Source organism: Nomascus leucogenys, chromosome 10 (genome assembly GCF_006542625.1).
Source record: "Nomascus leucogenys isolate Asia chromosome 10, Asia_NLE_v1, whole genome shotgun sequence".
Classification (NCBI taxonomy): Eukaryota; Metazoa; Chordata; class Mammalia; order Primates; family Hylobatidae; genus Nomascus; species Nomascus leucogenys.
Genome location: NC_044390.1, coordinates 17,537,153 through 17,551,665, shown reverse-complemented (window position 1 = coordinate 17,551,665; position 14,513 = coordinate 17,537,153). Strand labels below are relative to the sequence as shown.

At 33.5% G+C, this 14,513-nt stretch overlaps 1 protein-coding gene across 1 annotated transcript in view; it reads right to left on the bottom strand.

Annotated features, from left to right (window-relative positions):
* The window catches only part of CEP290 (centrosomal protein 290), a 102,754-nt gene that overhangs the window by 40,561 nt on the left and 47,680 nt on the right, over positions 1-14,513 (bottom strand). The window contains exons 28-37 of the mRNA XM_030819885.1: positions 12,465-12,670; positions 11,390-11,541; positions 9,455-9,566; positions 6,450-6,905; positions 5,202-5,366; positions 3,799-3,906; positions 3,447-3,581; positions 1,996-2,262; positions 1,255-1,362; positions 436-635 (exon numbers count right to left, since the gene is read on the bottom strand). Coding sequence (XP_030675745.1) covers positions 436-635; positions 1,255-1,362; positions 1,996-2,262; positions 3,447-3,581; positions 3,799-3,906; positions 5,202-5,366; positions 6,450-6,905; positions 9,455-9,566; positions 11,390-11,541; positions 12,465-12,670 — 1,909 coding nt within the window. The remainder of the gene's footprint in view (positions 1-435; positions 636-1,254; positions 1,363-1,995; positions 2,263-3,446; positions 3,582-3,798; positions 3,907-5,201; positions 5,367-6,449; positions 6,906-9,454; positions 9,567-11,389; positions 11,542-12,464; positions 12,671-14,513) is intronic.

The following is a 14,513-nucleotide window of genomic DNA, read 5'->3' as shown; positions in this document are numbered from 1 at the left end:
GCCTGGAAGGTCAAGGTTGCAGTAAGCCGAGATTATGCCACTGCACTCCAGCCTAGGCAATAGAGCCAGACCTTGTCTCAAAAAATAAATAAATAAAAATAAATAAATAAATAAATAAGATGAAACTTAGGCTCAAAGAAGGTAAAAACGAGGTTCTGGAAAAGAATTTGTATTGGCTTTTGAGTCAGACTGACTAGTTTCCAATTATGGCTTTCCTACCTACCCCCAGGCACGCTATTAAGCATTCCTGAGGCCATATCCTCTCTTTAAAATGGGGAAATGATAACATTTGTAATAAGTAGTACTGAGGATAAAAATGAGACAATATACTTAAAAGTCTTAGAACAGTGCCTGGCATAGCAAACACTTATGTTTATCTTTATTATATCACTATTACCATTTTACCTATTTTTACAATACATTTCGAAGACTTACCGTAATTTGATAATTTCAAATTCTTTTACTTTTAATTCAGTGATTTCTCTTTGTCTTTCCAAATCTTGTGATACTTTCTTTAGTTTGACCAGGAGTGAGGAGAGAGAGTCATCTTGTTCTGCTACTGTCTGTTCCATCTCAGCCAGACGAATAAAATGCTTGTTGGTAGGAACTGGAGTGGGAGACTGTTTCATTAAATCCTATAAAATATTAATATATTAGCAATAGGCATGTATAATTCAATGCCATACTTATTCTGTATTTTTAATTTGGTTCCTCAAATGATCAAAATATAATATCGAATCTAAAATGTAATGATTTAATAGGCAATGAAGGCTTAAAGAAGACAGGAAATGCAGACCTTATTATTTGTATTTACAATAGCTAGCAAAATGTCTGCAGGTAGCAGGAGATCAATAAATGTTGACTGAATTAATGAGGTAAGGCTCAAATATGCTAAGGTTACACATTAAAAGATGAAAGGCACGTCATTTCATACATATGGAACAGAATGGTCAAAAGAGGCAAATATGAGCTGAATTCTGGAAGTTAGATATAGGTAAACTCATAGTGAGTAGAATTGGAAAAGAAAGGCAGGTAGGCAGGCAATAGAAGATTGAGTATATGGCTAAGAAGTATAAATATAATTTTGTGAACAGTGGTTAGCTACAGGAGGAAGAATGATCAGAGCTATGTTTTCAGAAGATTATTTTGGCAACAAAAAGGGTAACTTCCATTCCAAAAAAGAAGAGAGCTGAATTTTAATTTACATGGTCTCAAAAATCAATAAAGAACGGAACAAAGTTCTTAGAATCTTACCCAAGCCGTTTGTTTGAATTTATTTAGTGAACTATCAGCCTGTAGTTCTAATTTGTGATGAAGAATATGAAGGTCTTCCTCATGTTTCTTCACAATTTCTCTTTGCTCCTGTTTTACAGAAAATCGAAACTATATCTTAAATTGTAATTAAAATAAATTCACATTTTGAAGACCTTATATATTTTCTCTTTAATCTTCTAAAATTCCTTTGAGATGAGGAAGAAACAATATCTCCATGTATGTATGTATTTAGATCGGTATGCATGTCCCCTCAGACAATGTTCAAGTTGACAAGCCCAGCCTCAGTTCATAATTTATTCTTAACATTAGAATAACACGTATCTATCATCTTTTAACTTATTTCTAAAAAAAATTAAATGTTAGCTTTCCCCCACAAATTTCTAACAAATCTGATTTCTACTGATTACCAGTGTGATATATTTCATTCTACCCTATTGCCTCAACCCTCACCTATAAACTCAATTAAAATATTTTTCAAAATCATGTGATTTCACCATGATAGCTACTCCTGGTTTAGTCAGTGTATAAGAGAAAGATAGATGTACACAAACTTCCAGTTTTACTGACAGAGGTGTAATCCAATCACATGCAAGTAACAATTCTTAAATAGAATCATTTGAAAGCAAGAAAAGAAATATCACTTTAGGGTAAAATAATATTTAGCATTTGCTTAAAAAAACTAATGCATAAAACAGCATAACTCATAATATAATAAAATACCTCTCTGGCTTTTTCTAGAAGATGTTGATACTTCTTTAATACTTCTTCTTTTTGATTTAACCTTGCTTGCATGTTTGCAATGGTTTGATGAGCAATTTTCAACGTGTGGTGAGATTTTGGTTCCATCTCTTTTCTGCCTAGCTCAGCTATGAGCTTTTCTCTTTCTGCAGTGGCAGGCAATCGAAGCCTCAGTTCATTGATTACTTTGTCTTTTGACAGTATATTTTGTTCTGCTAACCTTAAAGCAGATTCTTTCTCTTTTAGTTTCTGCAATGATTAAATTATAATAAATCATTAAAGTATCTTTTTTTCCTTTAAAATGCTTCATCTGAATTTTAGATTAGTTATTAGCCAAAAAAAATTCACTTTATTTTTCACATCATATGTACAATAGCCATTTGATACTTAATAAGGTTAAACTGACTAATTCTAATTGACAGCAGTTATTTGCATGCTTATTTATAAGACTATTACATATGTTAGAAACTTCATTGTTATGATGAAAATAAAAATTAAGGTACTTTATTGAGATATTACAGTTTAGAACTATACATGTATGGTGATACTAGATTTAGGAAGAATATGTAATAAATTATTTCTTTTATTTTGGTCCATTGACTAGCAGAGCATTAGGAGACTAATCTATAAGTCAGTTAAGTACAAAACTGGAATTTTAGAGGCCCAAGTCAATAAATTACTATTATAAAATCTGCAGCTTATTAAAACAAAGAGAAAAAAACAGAAAAATTTTTACTCTTCAGGAGGATTAAGGTGGGTATTTTAAATTAAGTAATTCAATGGCAATTCACATAAATGACAAATCTTACAATTACTGAAGAAAATCTAAGTTTCCTGAACTGATTAAAAATGTACAGTTTTACTTGAAAAACTTCTTTATGTATATTTTTAAATGTATTTGCAGTTTATTTAGATGAAAACTAAAATGAAAATCACATTCAGTTTACATTATGTTCTGAATAATTTAACGAAGATGACAGATTTGATCACCTACTAATCAAATTCAAGATCTAGGTTAAAACAGAAAGTAATTTCTAATTTACCTTCAACCCTTTAACCATGCATTAAAGGCAATGAACTGAAAATTGATTCATAGATTATGTAACATGCAATTCAAAATAAAACCAAAAAAAAAGAATAAAGAGATCATATAAGAGAATATATTGCTCATAGAGCTACAATTAAATGCTTTTTGTTTCCTTTCATATTCAGTGTACCTAAAGGTAACAAGTAGTAATTAAATAGTGAATTCAAATTAACTATATCTGCTGTTCATTATTGGCTATTAGAAACATTATAGGAGAATAGAAAAAGAGTCAAATCAGCAACAGATTCACCATTCTATGCATTGCCCTCATAAAGAAATATTATTTAGAAAGCCCCCCAAACATACCAAATAATACACTAATCAAAATGCAAATTCTTCTAATTACCTCTTCTAGAGATTTGCAAGTTGCCCGTGTTTCTAGGATTATTTGAATGTTCTCCTTGATTTTTCTTAGAGCGATCTCAAGTTGATTTGGAAGGGGCAAACTAGGGTCAGGGATTGATCCTGTAGCTTCTTCAAACTATTAACAAATAGTATGTTTTTTAAAAAAACAGTTACAGCATTGAGAGTAACTATTAATTTTTACAGCTGTATGATAAAACATAGATTAAACCCCTCTTATATTTTAAATATACAATATAACATCAATTAAAATTACATCTGATACAGGAAATATTTCTGTGAGTTAACACTCTAGACTATGCTACAGAGTAACAAACAAGATTAATCATTCATACCTTTTGTGCTGCATTTAGTATTTCATTTTGCTGACGGTCAAAAATGTCTAGTTGACGTTCCAGGTCAACTTCTCTTTGATCCCAGGCCATTTGCCTTTCTTCATGAAACTAAAAAAAAGACAATTTGTGTCAGACACATACACAAAGACAACAGGCATATAACAGGCATTTTATATATATTTTCTTATCTAATCCTCACAACACATTGAAGAAACTGTAATTATTTTCCTTTTATGGAAAAAAATACAAACTCAGAGAGGTGAAGTAACTTGTGTAAGATCACAGAGAAAGGCAGATGTGAAGTAAGGATTTCAATCTCTCCATCCATCCATCCATCCATCCATCCATCCATCCATCCATCCATCCATCCAGCTATACAAAAGATATTTGATGACATATATTATGTGCCAAGCATCATTCTAGGCAATGCAAACATGGCAGTAAACAAAACCAAGTCCGTGTCACCATGGAACTTACATTCTGGTGAAGGAAAGACAGTCAATAATAAACAAGTAAGTATGTAATACGTCAGAAGGTTACAAGCGCTTTGGAGAAAAATTAAGTTAGTTAATCTCTATTTAGGGAATCTGGATAGTAGGATTTACTGTTGTATATTAGGTGGCTGGTGAAGGATACACTGATAAGGTAAGACATTTGAGCTAAGACCTGCAGGCACAGAAAGTATAAATACCAAAGGTATCTAGGGTAAGAACAATTTAAGCAGAGGGAACAATCTCTGAGACAGTCATATGTTTGATGAATTTCATCTGTCTCTGAAGCATATACTTTATTCTATAAGAAGCTGCCTTCTTACTCTATCGGTGAGAGCCAGTAGAAACGTGGAACTGTGAAAAGTCAAATAACCAATATCAAAATAAAAATTAACTTACCAAATGAGGTTCCTTATGTATTGCTGTTTTTAAGACTACTGTTATAAAAGCTAAATAAATACGAATTTTTAGAATAGTTTAGAAAATAAAAAACAAATTATTATATAATCAATTAGTAATGGAAGATGAACTTAATTAGAAGGATAACATAGTCACTTGTCCAATATTCTTGTTTAAAATCTTAGGGGCTCACGCCTGTAATCCCAGCACTTTGGGAGGCCGAGGTGGGCGGATCATGAGGTCAGGAGATCGAGACCATCCTGACTAACACGGTGAAACCCTGTCTCTGCTAAAAATACAAAAAATTAGCCGGGCGCAGTGGCGGGTGCCTGTAGTCCCAGCTACTCGGGAGGCTGAGGCAGGAGAACGGCGTGAACCCGGGAGGCGGAGCTTGCAGTGAGCTGAGATCACGCCACTGCACTCCACCCTGGGCGACAGAGCGAGACTCCATCTCAAAAAAAAAAAAAAAAAAAAAAATCTTAGGAAAAAAACGAAATAAATATAAAATAAAACCTTGTTCTGTTGCACAATTTCTTCTTCAAGATTGCTGATTGTACGTTCATATTCAGAAATTATGTTATTCAAATATTTTATTTCTTCTTTATCCTTGACTAATTCCCGATTTAGTTTAAGTTCTTGAAGACGAAGTTCTTCTATTTTCATATGCCAGTTGATTACCTAAGATTTATAATTTATATACACAAATATAAATGCTATATCAACAAATAACATTCCTCCATTGATGATAATGATTTTAATTGAAAGTAATGGGCATTCTAACATAAATAAGACACAATGTTATCTTTTGTCAAGCTACATGACAAAATTTTATTTAGGATTTCCATAGACTTTTCTACAAATATGTGGGATTTTACAATAAAAATCTTCAAATTATGTTGGAATGGACATCACTAATATTCACTTTCATTTGTTATACATTCATTGAACACTGACTATAAGCAGGTCATTGGAACTTTGATATTACTTTCAAAAACAGAAATCCTAAATGTTTCTAGCCTAGAGAATAGGATGTAGTTGCAAGATAATTATTTTTCATTTAATTCTTTCTAAATGAAGAAAAAACCATATTAAAAGTAAATGTGGGCCCACTACTTGTAGATCAAAGATAATTATGAAAAGTAGAAATCAATTGATAACTACTACAATGTTTAAGAATAATTAGTGTTTAATTAATTTAAATTTTTCTACAGTATTTAAAATTCTTTGCTATTATACAACCTGAACATTCCCACTAAAATCTTTGGTTAGAAAAGCCTAATTTTATTTTTACATATAATAGACATTCAAATCGCCAACATTGCTAAGTTATAAAATCTAAATTAATGAATCATAATTGGAATTTGTATCTTAAGCATTTTTCATATAGGCACATATTAAGAAATTATCATGTAACTCTTTTGAAGATAATGAATTTAAAATTGGCTGGGCACGGTGGCTCATGCCTATAATCTCAGCACTTTTGAGAGACCAAAGCAGGAGGATTACTTGAAGCCAGGAGTTCGAGGCCAGCCTGGGTGACAAAATGAGACCTTGTCTCTACAAAAAAATTTAAAAATTTTAAAAAATTAGGTAGGTATGGTGGTGTGCACCTGTACTCCCAGCTACAACTACTCAGGAGGCTGAGGCTGGAGAATCACTTGAGCCCAGGAGTTCCAGCTATGTTTGCACCACTGAACTCCAGCCTGGGAAACAGATCAAGACCCTGTTTCTTAAAAAAAAAAATCAAGTTTAAATGTTTACCTTTTGGGCTCCTTTGATATCCTTTAAAGTGCTTATTAACTCTTCCAGGCCCTTTAATTTTAATTCCATTTCCATTGTTTTGTTCTCCATATTTCTATGTTCTTGTTGAGAATTTTTCATTTCTTCCATTATCTTAAGTTTGTCATTTTGTAGTTGAATCATTGTTTTGGAGAACTTTTCCTGTTGTGCCAAGGGTAAAGCTCCACTAAACTGTCGTCGTAGAGACTGAATTGTTTGGCGCAGATGTTTTGCTCTGTTTCTCCCCTCCAAACGAGCATAATAGAGAGCCTGTTCTTTTTCATCAAGCTTCTGCTCTAAGCGCAAATTGTAGGCCTCCATCTTCTGCAGTTTAGATGTAATTGACTCCAACTTACCAAAAGCAGTAGCCTCACTCAGTTGAAGAGAGACATTATGTTGGTGTAACTTGGCAATAAGTGCCTTTTCATCAGACTGTGCCTGATATTAAAAAAAATATATTTGAGTTCATTGTAGATTCTGGATATTAGCCCTTTGTCAGATGAACTCAAACAAATTTACAAGAAAAAAACAAACAACCCCATCAAAAAGTGGGCAAAGGACATGAACACACACTTCTCAAAAGAAGACATTTATGCAGCCAAAAAACACATGAAGAAATGCTCATCATCACTGGCCATCAGAGAAATGCAAATCAAAACCACAGTGAGATACCATCTCACACCAGTTAGAATGTCCATCATTAAAAAATCAGGAAACAACAGGTGCTGGAGAGGATGTGGAGAAATAGGAACACTTTTACACTGTTGGTGGGACTGTAAACTAGTTCAACCATTGTGGAAGTCAGTGTGGAGATTCCTCAGGGATCTTGAACTAGAAATACCATTTGACCCAGCCATCCCATTACTGGGTATATACCCAAAGGACTAGAAATCATGCTGCTATAAAGACACATGCACATGTATGTTTATTGCGGCACTATTCACAATAGCAAAGAGTTGGAACCAACCCAAATGTCCAACAATAGACTGGATTAAGAAAATGTGGCACATATACACCATGGAATACTATGCAGCCATAAAAAATGATGAGTTCATGTCCTTTGTAGGGACATGGATGAAACTGGAAAACATCATTCTCAGTAAACTATCGCAAGGACAAAAAACCAAACACTGCATATTCTCACTCATAGGTGGGAATTGAACAATGAGAACTCATGGACACAGGAAGGGAACATCACATTCCAGGGACTGTTGTGGGGTGGGGGGAGGGGGGAGGGGGGAGGGACAGCATTAGGAGATATACCTAATGCTAAATGACGAGTTAACGGGTGCAGGAAATCAACATGGCACATGGATACATATGTAACAAACCTGCACATTGTGCACATGTACCCTAAAACCTAAAGTATAATAAAAAAAAAATAAATAAAAAATAAAAAATAAAAAAAACTGCTATTATAAAAAAAAAAAATATATATATATATATATATATATATTTGTAGTAAGTTTCAAATTTTTCCAATGAAAGTTATCACAGATTAGCCGGGCGCGGTGGCTCACGCTTGTAATCCCAGCACTTTGGGAGGCCGAGGCGGGCAGATCACGAGGTCAGGAGATCGAGACCACGGTGAAACCCCATCTCTACTAAAAATACAAAAAAATTAGCCGGGCGTGGTGGCGGGCGCCTGTAGTCCCAGCTACTCAGAGAGGCTGAGGCAGGAGAATGGCGTGAACCCGGGAGGCGGAGCTTGCAGTGAGCCGAGATTGCGCCACTGCACTCCAGCCTGGGCGACAGAGCGAGACTCCATCTCAAAAAAAAAAAAAAAAAAAAAAAATCAAGTTATCACAGATTTAAAAATCACAATTTACTAAGCAAAGTTTTAACACAGTGGCACATGAGATCTACAAAAATGTAACTTTGCTTTAATACAAATAATTACCAAAGAATTGTAAAAGAAAAAACCTAGAATCAAACAAATTTAAAATCCTAATGTAACTGAATAACAGTGGGGTATGTTACTGGTGTTTTTTTTTTTTTTTTTGAGACAGAGTCCCCTCTGTCACTCAAGCTGGAGTACAATGGCGAGATTTCGGCTCACTGCAACCTCCGCCTCCCGGGTTCAAGTGATTCTCCTGCTTCAGCCTCCTGGGTAGCTGGGATTACAGGCATGTGCCACCACGCCTGGCTAATTTTTGTATTTTTAGTAGGGACGGGGTTTCACCATATTGGTCAGGCTGGTCTCGAACTCCTGACCTCGTGATCCGCCTGTCTCGGCCTCCCAGAGTGCTGGGATTACAGGCGTGAGCAACCGTGCCTGACTGTTACTGTTTTTTTTTAACTTCCATTGCAAATAACATAATACTGATTAGGACAATGTATATGTTTTTATAATTCCCAACATATATAATGGAAGAATATGTAAAAAGTTACATATAAATACAAGAGAAAATACTGTTATTAAAGATTTACTAACCACAGTTCTCAGCATCCTAATTTTGATCAGCAGCACAATTCATCTATAGGCATTTAAATGCTGTACTGGATTAATGAACAATATTCAAATTAAAGAACTTTCTAATCAGATTCCAACTAACAAGAATAACAGCCTCTGGTTGGTATATCTTTTGATTAAAAATGTAACAATGGCCCAGCATGGTGGCTCACACCTGTAATCCCAGCATTCTGGGAAGTCAAGGTGGGCAGATCATTTTAACCCAGGAGTTCGAGACCAGCCTAGGCAACGTAGTGAAACTCTGTCTCTACAAAAAATGCAAAAAAATTAGGTGTGGTGGCACGTGCCTGTAGTCCCAGCTGTCTAAGAGGCTGAGGTGGGAGGATCACCTGAGCCCAGGTGGTGAAGGCTGCAGTGTGCCTTGAATGTACCACTGCACTCCACCCTGGGCAACAGAATGAGACCCTATCTCGAAACAAACAAACAAAAAGTATAACATATCCCGCTCCCAACATCTAATGTAAATTTAGGAAAAAAAGTGGATTCTATATAGAAGAGCCAATACTGCACATACCTGAAAGTCTAGCAGTTGCATTCTGAGGGACTCTACTTCCTTTTCCCTAGATTGTTGTTGTGCATTCAAAATTTCAACTTGCCTTCTGGCAATATCAGAAATCTCTCTCAGTCTAGGAAATGATAAGGTATTTCAGGAACAATTAAGTACACTTTCTAAGTAAATGCCAAAATTCAAAATTTCTAGACCCTTTTTCAAAAAGTCATTCCTTTTCAGCATCTATCTCTCCTTTGTATGAAATATTAAAACAGGATTTCCTAAACTGTTTCATGAAACATAATTCCATGAGAGGTTATCATGTTTGCTATATAAAAAAAACTTCATTCCCAACAACCCTCCTCCCTCTTGAATATTCCTAACATATATTCAGTGCTCTCAGAGGTTCTATCATATATAATTATCTCAAATCATACTTACTATACAGTATTTTCCAAATGTATATAGCCAAAGAACTTCTGTTCCCACACTTTTTTCCATAAAACATTTATTGTCATAATTTGGAATATTCTAGGATAAGGTATTTAGTATTTATCTAAGACCATTACACAGTTAAGAACACAGAATGTAAAATTTCTAGGATCCTTAGATGGATTAATGTATGTTTTTATTTGTTTTAATCTACAAGTTATCAGAAATGTGAAAAGAAACAAAACATGCATTTAATAAAATTACAAAAAAAAAAAAAAAGAGCCTAATGGTAATAAGTCCTTCAAACTCCCTCATGAATACTGTGATAAGCTAATACAGGAAAGCAAAATGTAAAGTTTCTTTGCTTTGGGTTAGAATAATTTTAGTTCAGTGTTACAGATAAGGCAGGTTTCCTCATACTGATCAGAGGCTCTCATTGCCAGTTGCATGATTAACAAAATATGATTAAAATGAACTACTGTAAGTTAGTTCATATCAAAAGAGGTCCATGAGAAGAAAGGATCAATTTTTTTTTTAAAAAAAGGGTCTTTCATAGTGAAAAAGATGTCAAAAACTGATATTCCCAAGAGAACTATCAAGGCTCCAAAGGAATGGTTATACTTTTATGAGTAGGCCATAAAATATTTTTACTATTTATGCTTGACAGATTAACTAAGTGCTCCTTATACTTTTCTACTGAAATATCACCTAATTACAAAAGAGAATGAAAACACAGCATACAGCTGGCACACGGTTTTTTTGTTTTGTTTTTGTTTTTTTGACGGAGTCTCGCTCTGTCACCAGGCTGGAGTGCAGTGGTGCGATCTCCGCTCACTGCAACCTCCACCTCCCAGGATCAAGCGATTCTCCCGCCTCTGGCTCCCGAGTAGCTGGGGCTACAGGCGCACATCACCACGCCCAACCAGCAAGCAGTATTTACTCCTTATATATATTTTGTGTTCTAAACTAGCTGGGCATATTTCTTCATATAAAATGAAAACAAAAATATAACCTCAAGGTTAAGTATAATTGTAGAAGTCAATATATGTTTAATACCTTGCACAGTGACTAGTACATAGTAGATGCCCGATAAATGTAAACTAAATCAAAATCTGAATTTTGTATTATATTCTTACAGCAACCTTATGAAACAGGTAGAAGAGGTACTATTACTCCCTTATTAAAATGAAGAAACTTAAGTTTAAATACAATAAACAACCATTCCTCCTCCATCACCCCTTCCCCCAAAAATCAGTATGTGGAGGAACTGGACCTTTTTGCAATAATATTCCTGAACTCTAAAAAGTGCAAATCTTGAGAAGTCACTTCCTCTTTAACAATATTATTCTCATCAATATTATTACTTAACCCTGTTAAAACCGATCTTAATATTACTTCATCCTGTTCTTATAAAAACAAATCAGTATCAATTACTACTAAGAATTATATACTTGTAATTGGGTTTCTTAAAGACAAATTAAAGAAGATACATCTAGTCAAACAACTAAAATGCTTATATGCACTTACTTTGACACTTCAACTTTTAGTTCCATTTCATTCTTCTCTAATTCTAGAATCCGTTGCCTATCAGCATCACTTACTGCCTTGCTCACGCTATCAGCTAATTCATCTCTTAACATCTGTTCCACCTTCTGTGCATCCAAATTGATTTTGGTAAGCTAAGGAAATGTAACAAAAAATGTTCAGATACATCAATTTTTGGTAGGGTTTTCTTTGTAATTTAGCTTTTAAAGTACTGCAATCCTCTTTACTTGGCCCTTAGTCCACATATTATATTGAGTGTGAAGTGTTAAGAACAGACTGAAGGAGGGTAAAAAATATGAAAGAATCAGAAACAAATTATGGAAACTCTGGTTATATTCCAATCCACCAAAAGTCATTTTTATTAGGCAACTCATTATCTAATAATATCTGAACTTGTAATATTCTTACTTTGCTTAGAATGCAATCTGCTTATTATATTTTACTTCGATTATATCATCTAATAAATAAATCCAAATGAGTTAATAAAATCTTACTCATATAGATTTAGTGACACAGTTAAAACAAAAATGATATAAATGCTTTGAAAATATATTAAATCTCAAGGTAAGAGTTGTGTTTAATCATAAATTGTTAAATACTTGCAAACTATATTTACTGCCACACAGTTTAATGATTCTGACCACATCAAAAATATATAAAACTTCCAATTAGAATGTAAAGTCCCTGAAAGTAGAGATTATTGTCTATTTTGTTTCTAGCTATACTGCCAGTCCCAACACAGGGTCTGACATGTAATAGGCAATGAATAAATATTTGTTAAATGAAGGGATGGTGGTGAAAGGCAATTCCATTGTTTAGTAAATAACATTTCATACATTAAATCTAATAATATAACATTGGTGAGAAACAATAACTTACAGAAATATCTGCTTTCCTTTTAAACAATTCAGATTTAAATCTTTATTTATTACATGAAACAGTCACTATATTAATAAGCTATTTCAGAGATCCAAACAAACCTCTTAACAATAATACAATGTCTACCAAAACTAATTCTTTATTCTATAATTATATGATAAAACTTATAATATCAAACCTCAGCAAATTTGGTTTCCAATTCAAAATTACGTTCCTCCATTTGCTTTAACGAAGTCCGTAAGTGTTCATACATTTTTTGACAATGTTCAGCCCGCTGCCTTTCATTTAATTCCTTCATTTCCAGCATAGTTATTTTTTTTGAAATGGAAACAATGTCACTGTTGGTTATTGATTTCTTTGCCTTATCCATGCTAGATTCATTACCTATATGCAATAATATTTAAGTCAATCTCATGCTGTTTATATTAAAATTATCTCAGATATTTTAGATGCTGTATATTAGAAAGCATTATAGTTCCATGGAAAGCACATTAGCTTTCTGAATTCTATCAGACCTGGACTCTAATCTTAGCTCTGTTACTTCCTGCTTGTGTGATGCCTGTACCATTTAATCTCTGTGGAACTTAATGTTCTTCATCAATCAAATGATTAAAAAAAAACCTATTCCTCACAGAATTGTAGAACTAACAACATAAAGGATTTAGTGTAGAAGTGTCACATATAAGAAATTTTAAAAATGGCAAGCAAACATTTTACTGAAAGGAGATAAGCTGTATGAGAAGCAATGCAGTAAAGCAATGTGACTTTGTGAATATAAGTGCAATGACTTGATTTTTAAAGTCTCACAGAGCCAAGCTGAAAAGTAAAATCTGAAGCCATATGATGGATACAGTCTACCAAATATAATCTGGTCTAATCATTAGTATTATTTGGTCTTTGTACAGACCTAATATCAAATATTTTACATTCTTTTATTAGTGGTTATGCCTTAATCTTATATATGCAGTTATGTAGCTTGTCTTTGGACACAAAAGTCTGTGGCTAAATGGAAAGAGAACTAAAAGCCTCAATTTACCATAAAAAGGCATCGCATAGGAGTGTCATTAGTTAGTCATTTTTTGAGGAGGGGGAAGAAAACATACTTTTGCTTTGTAAACATGGTCTAGAAAAAAAACAAAATTTGGTAGAGTGTTTTGATTTTCAGCAACTTAAAACTGATGTGTTTAGGGTAGCCAATTACTTAAAGGAACTAAGCAGCAACTCACTTTGTAAACAGCCTTCTACAATACCAATAATGCCCCCTCCTGTTTTTCCAGCTTCATAAGTTCAAGTTTTATAACTGAGTTTTCTCAAAGTAATATACACTTCCTGAAAAAAAAATTGGTCTCTATCTCAGTTTTAAAAAGTACTTCATTATGTACTGTATTTATCTTTAAAATTTATTATTTTAGAATAGCTGTTGCAAGCAGTAATCAAGTAACTAACAATGGATCGCTAACAGGTGCTAAAAGTATTAGTAAATTAGTTCATTATGGAATAAAGACTCATTCAAGTAACCTTAGGCACCATATAGAAAAATACTGCAATAAATACCAATATATAAAGGAGTCCTTCTCCATTCTGTATTGTGCTAAACTCTGATAAGAAGAGAAAAGCACATCACAAGGGCTGAAGCAGATTAGCCATCTTATATGTTCTTGGGTTTGGAGTTTTCTTAAAGAGAGGGTAGAGCACAACAGCCCAACACTAACAAATTCCTAGATGGAAAAAAGCTAATGATGTGACATTTTTAAACAAAGATATAAGGGCAACAGGGAATAGGGAAACACTCTTAAAACTTCAGTGATATAAATCCATATATGAAAGAGATTAAGATACGTAAAAATTAAAGAATTTCTGTAGAGAATTCAGTATTAAAAATAAAGATGATAAAATAAAAAGAACCTACTAAAATTGTACGTAATACTCTCTTATGTCTTCATCTAAATGGTATCTTCTTCCATGTAAATACTACACAAAAGTCAATTCATATTTAATCTCTTATTGAGCTAAAAATTGCATTTATAAAAGTAGCTTATGTAAGATTTCCCAATGTTAGGCTTCTCTAAACCAAGTATCTCATTACCAATTTAAGAGAACAGCTCTATTTAGTAATAAAAACCTTGAATAGCTCTAAGGTCTAGGAAACAAATACATGAAAATACATTATCGAAAGCAGCAAATTTATTTGAAAATTATGAAGCACAATATATGAGATAAAATTATG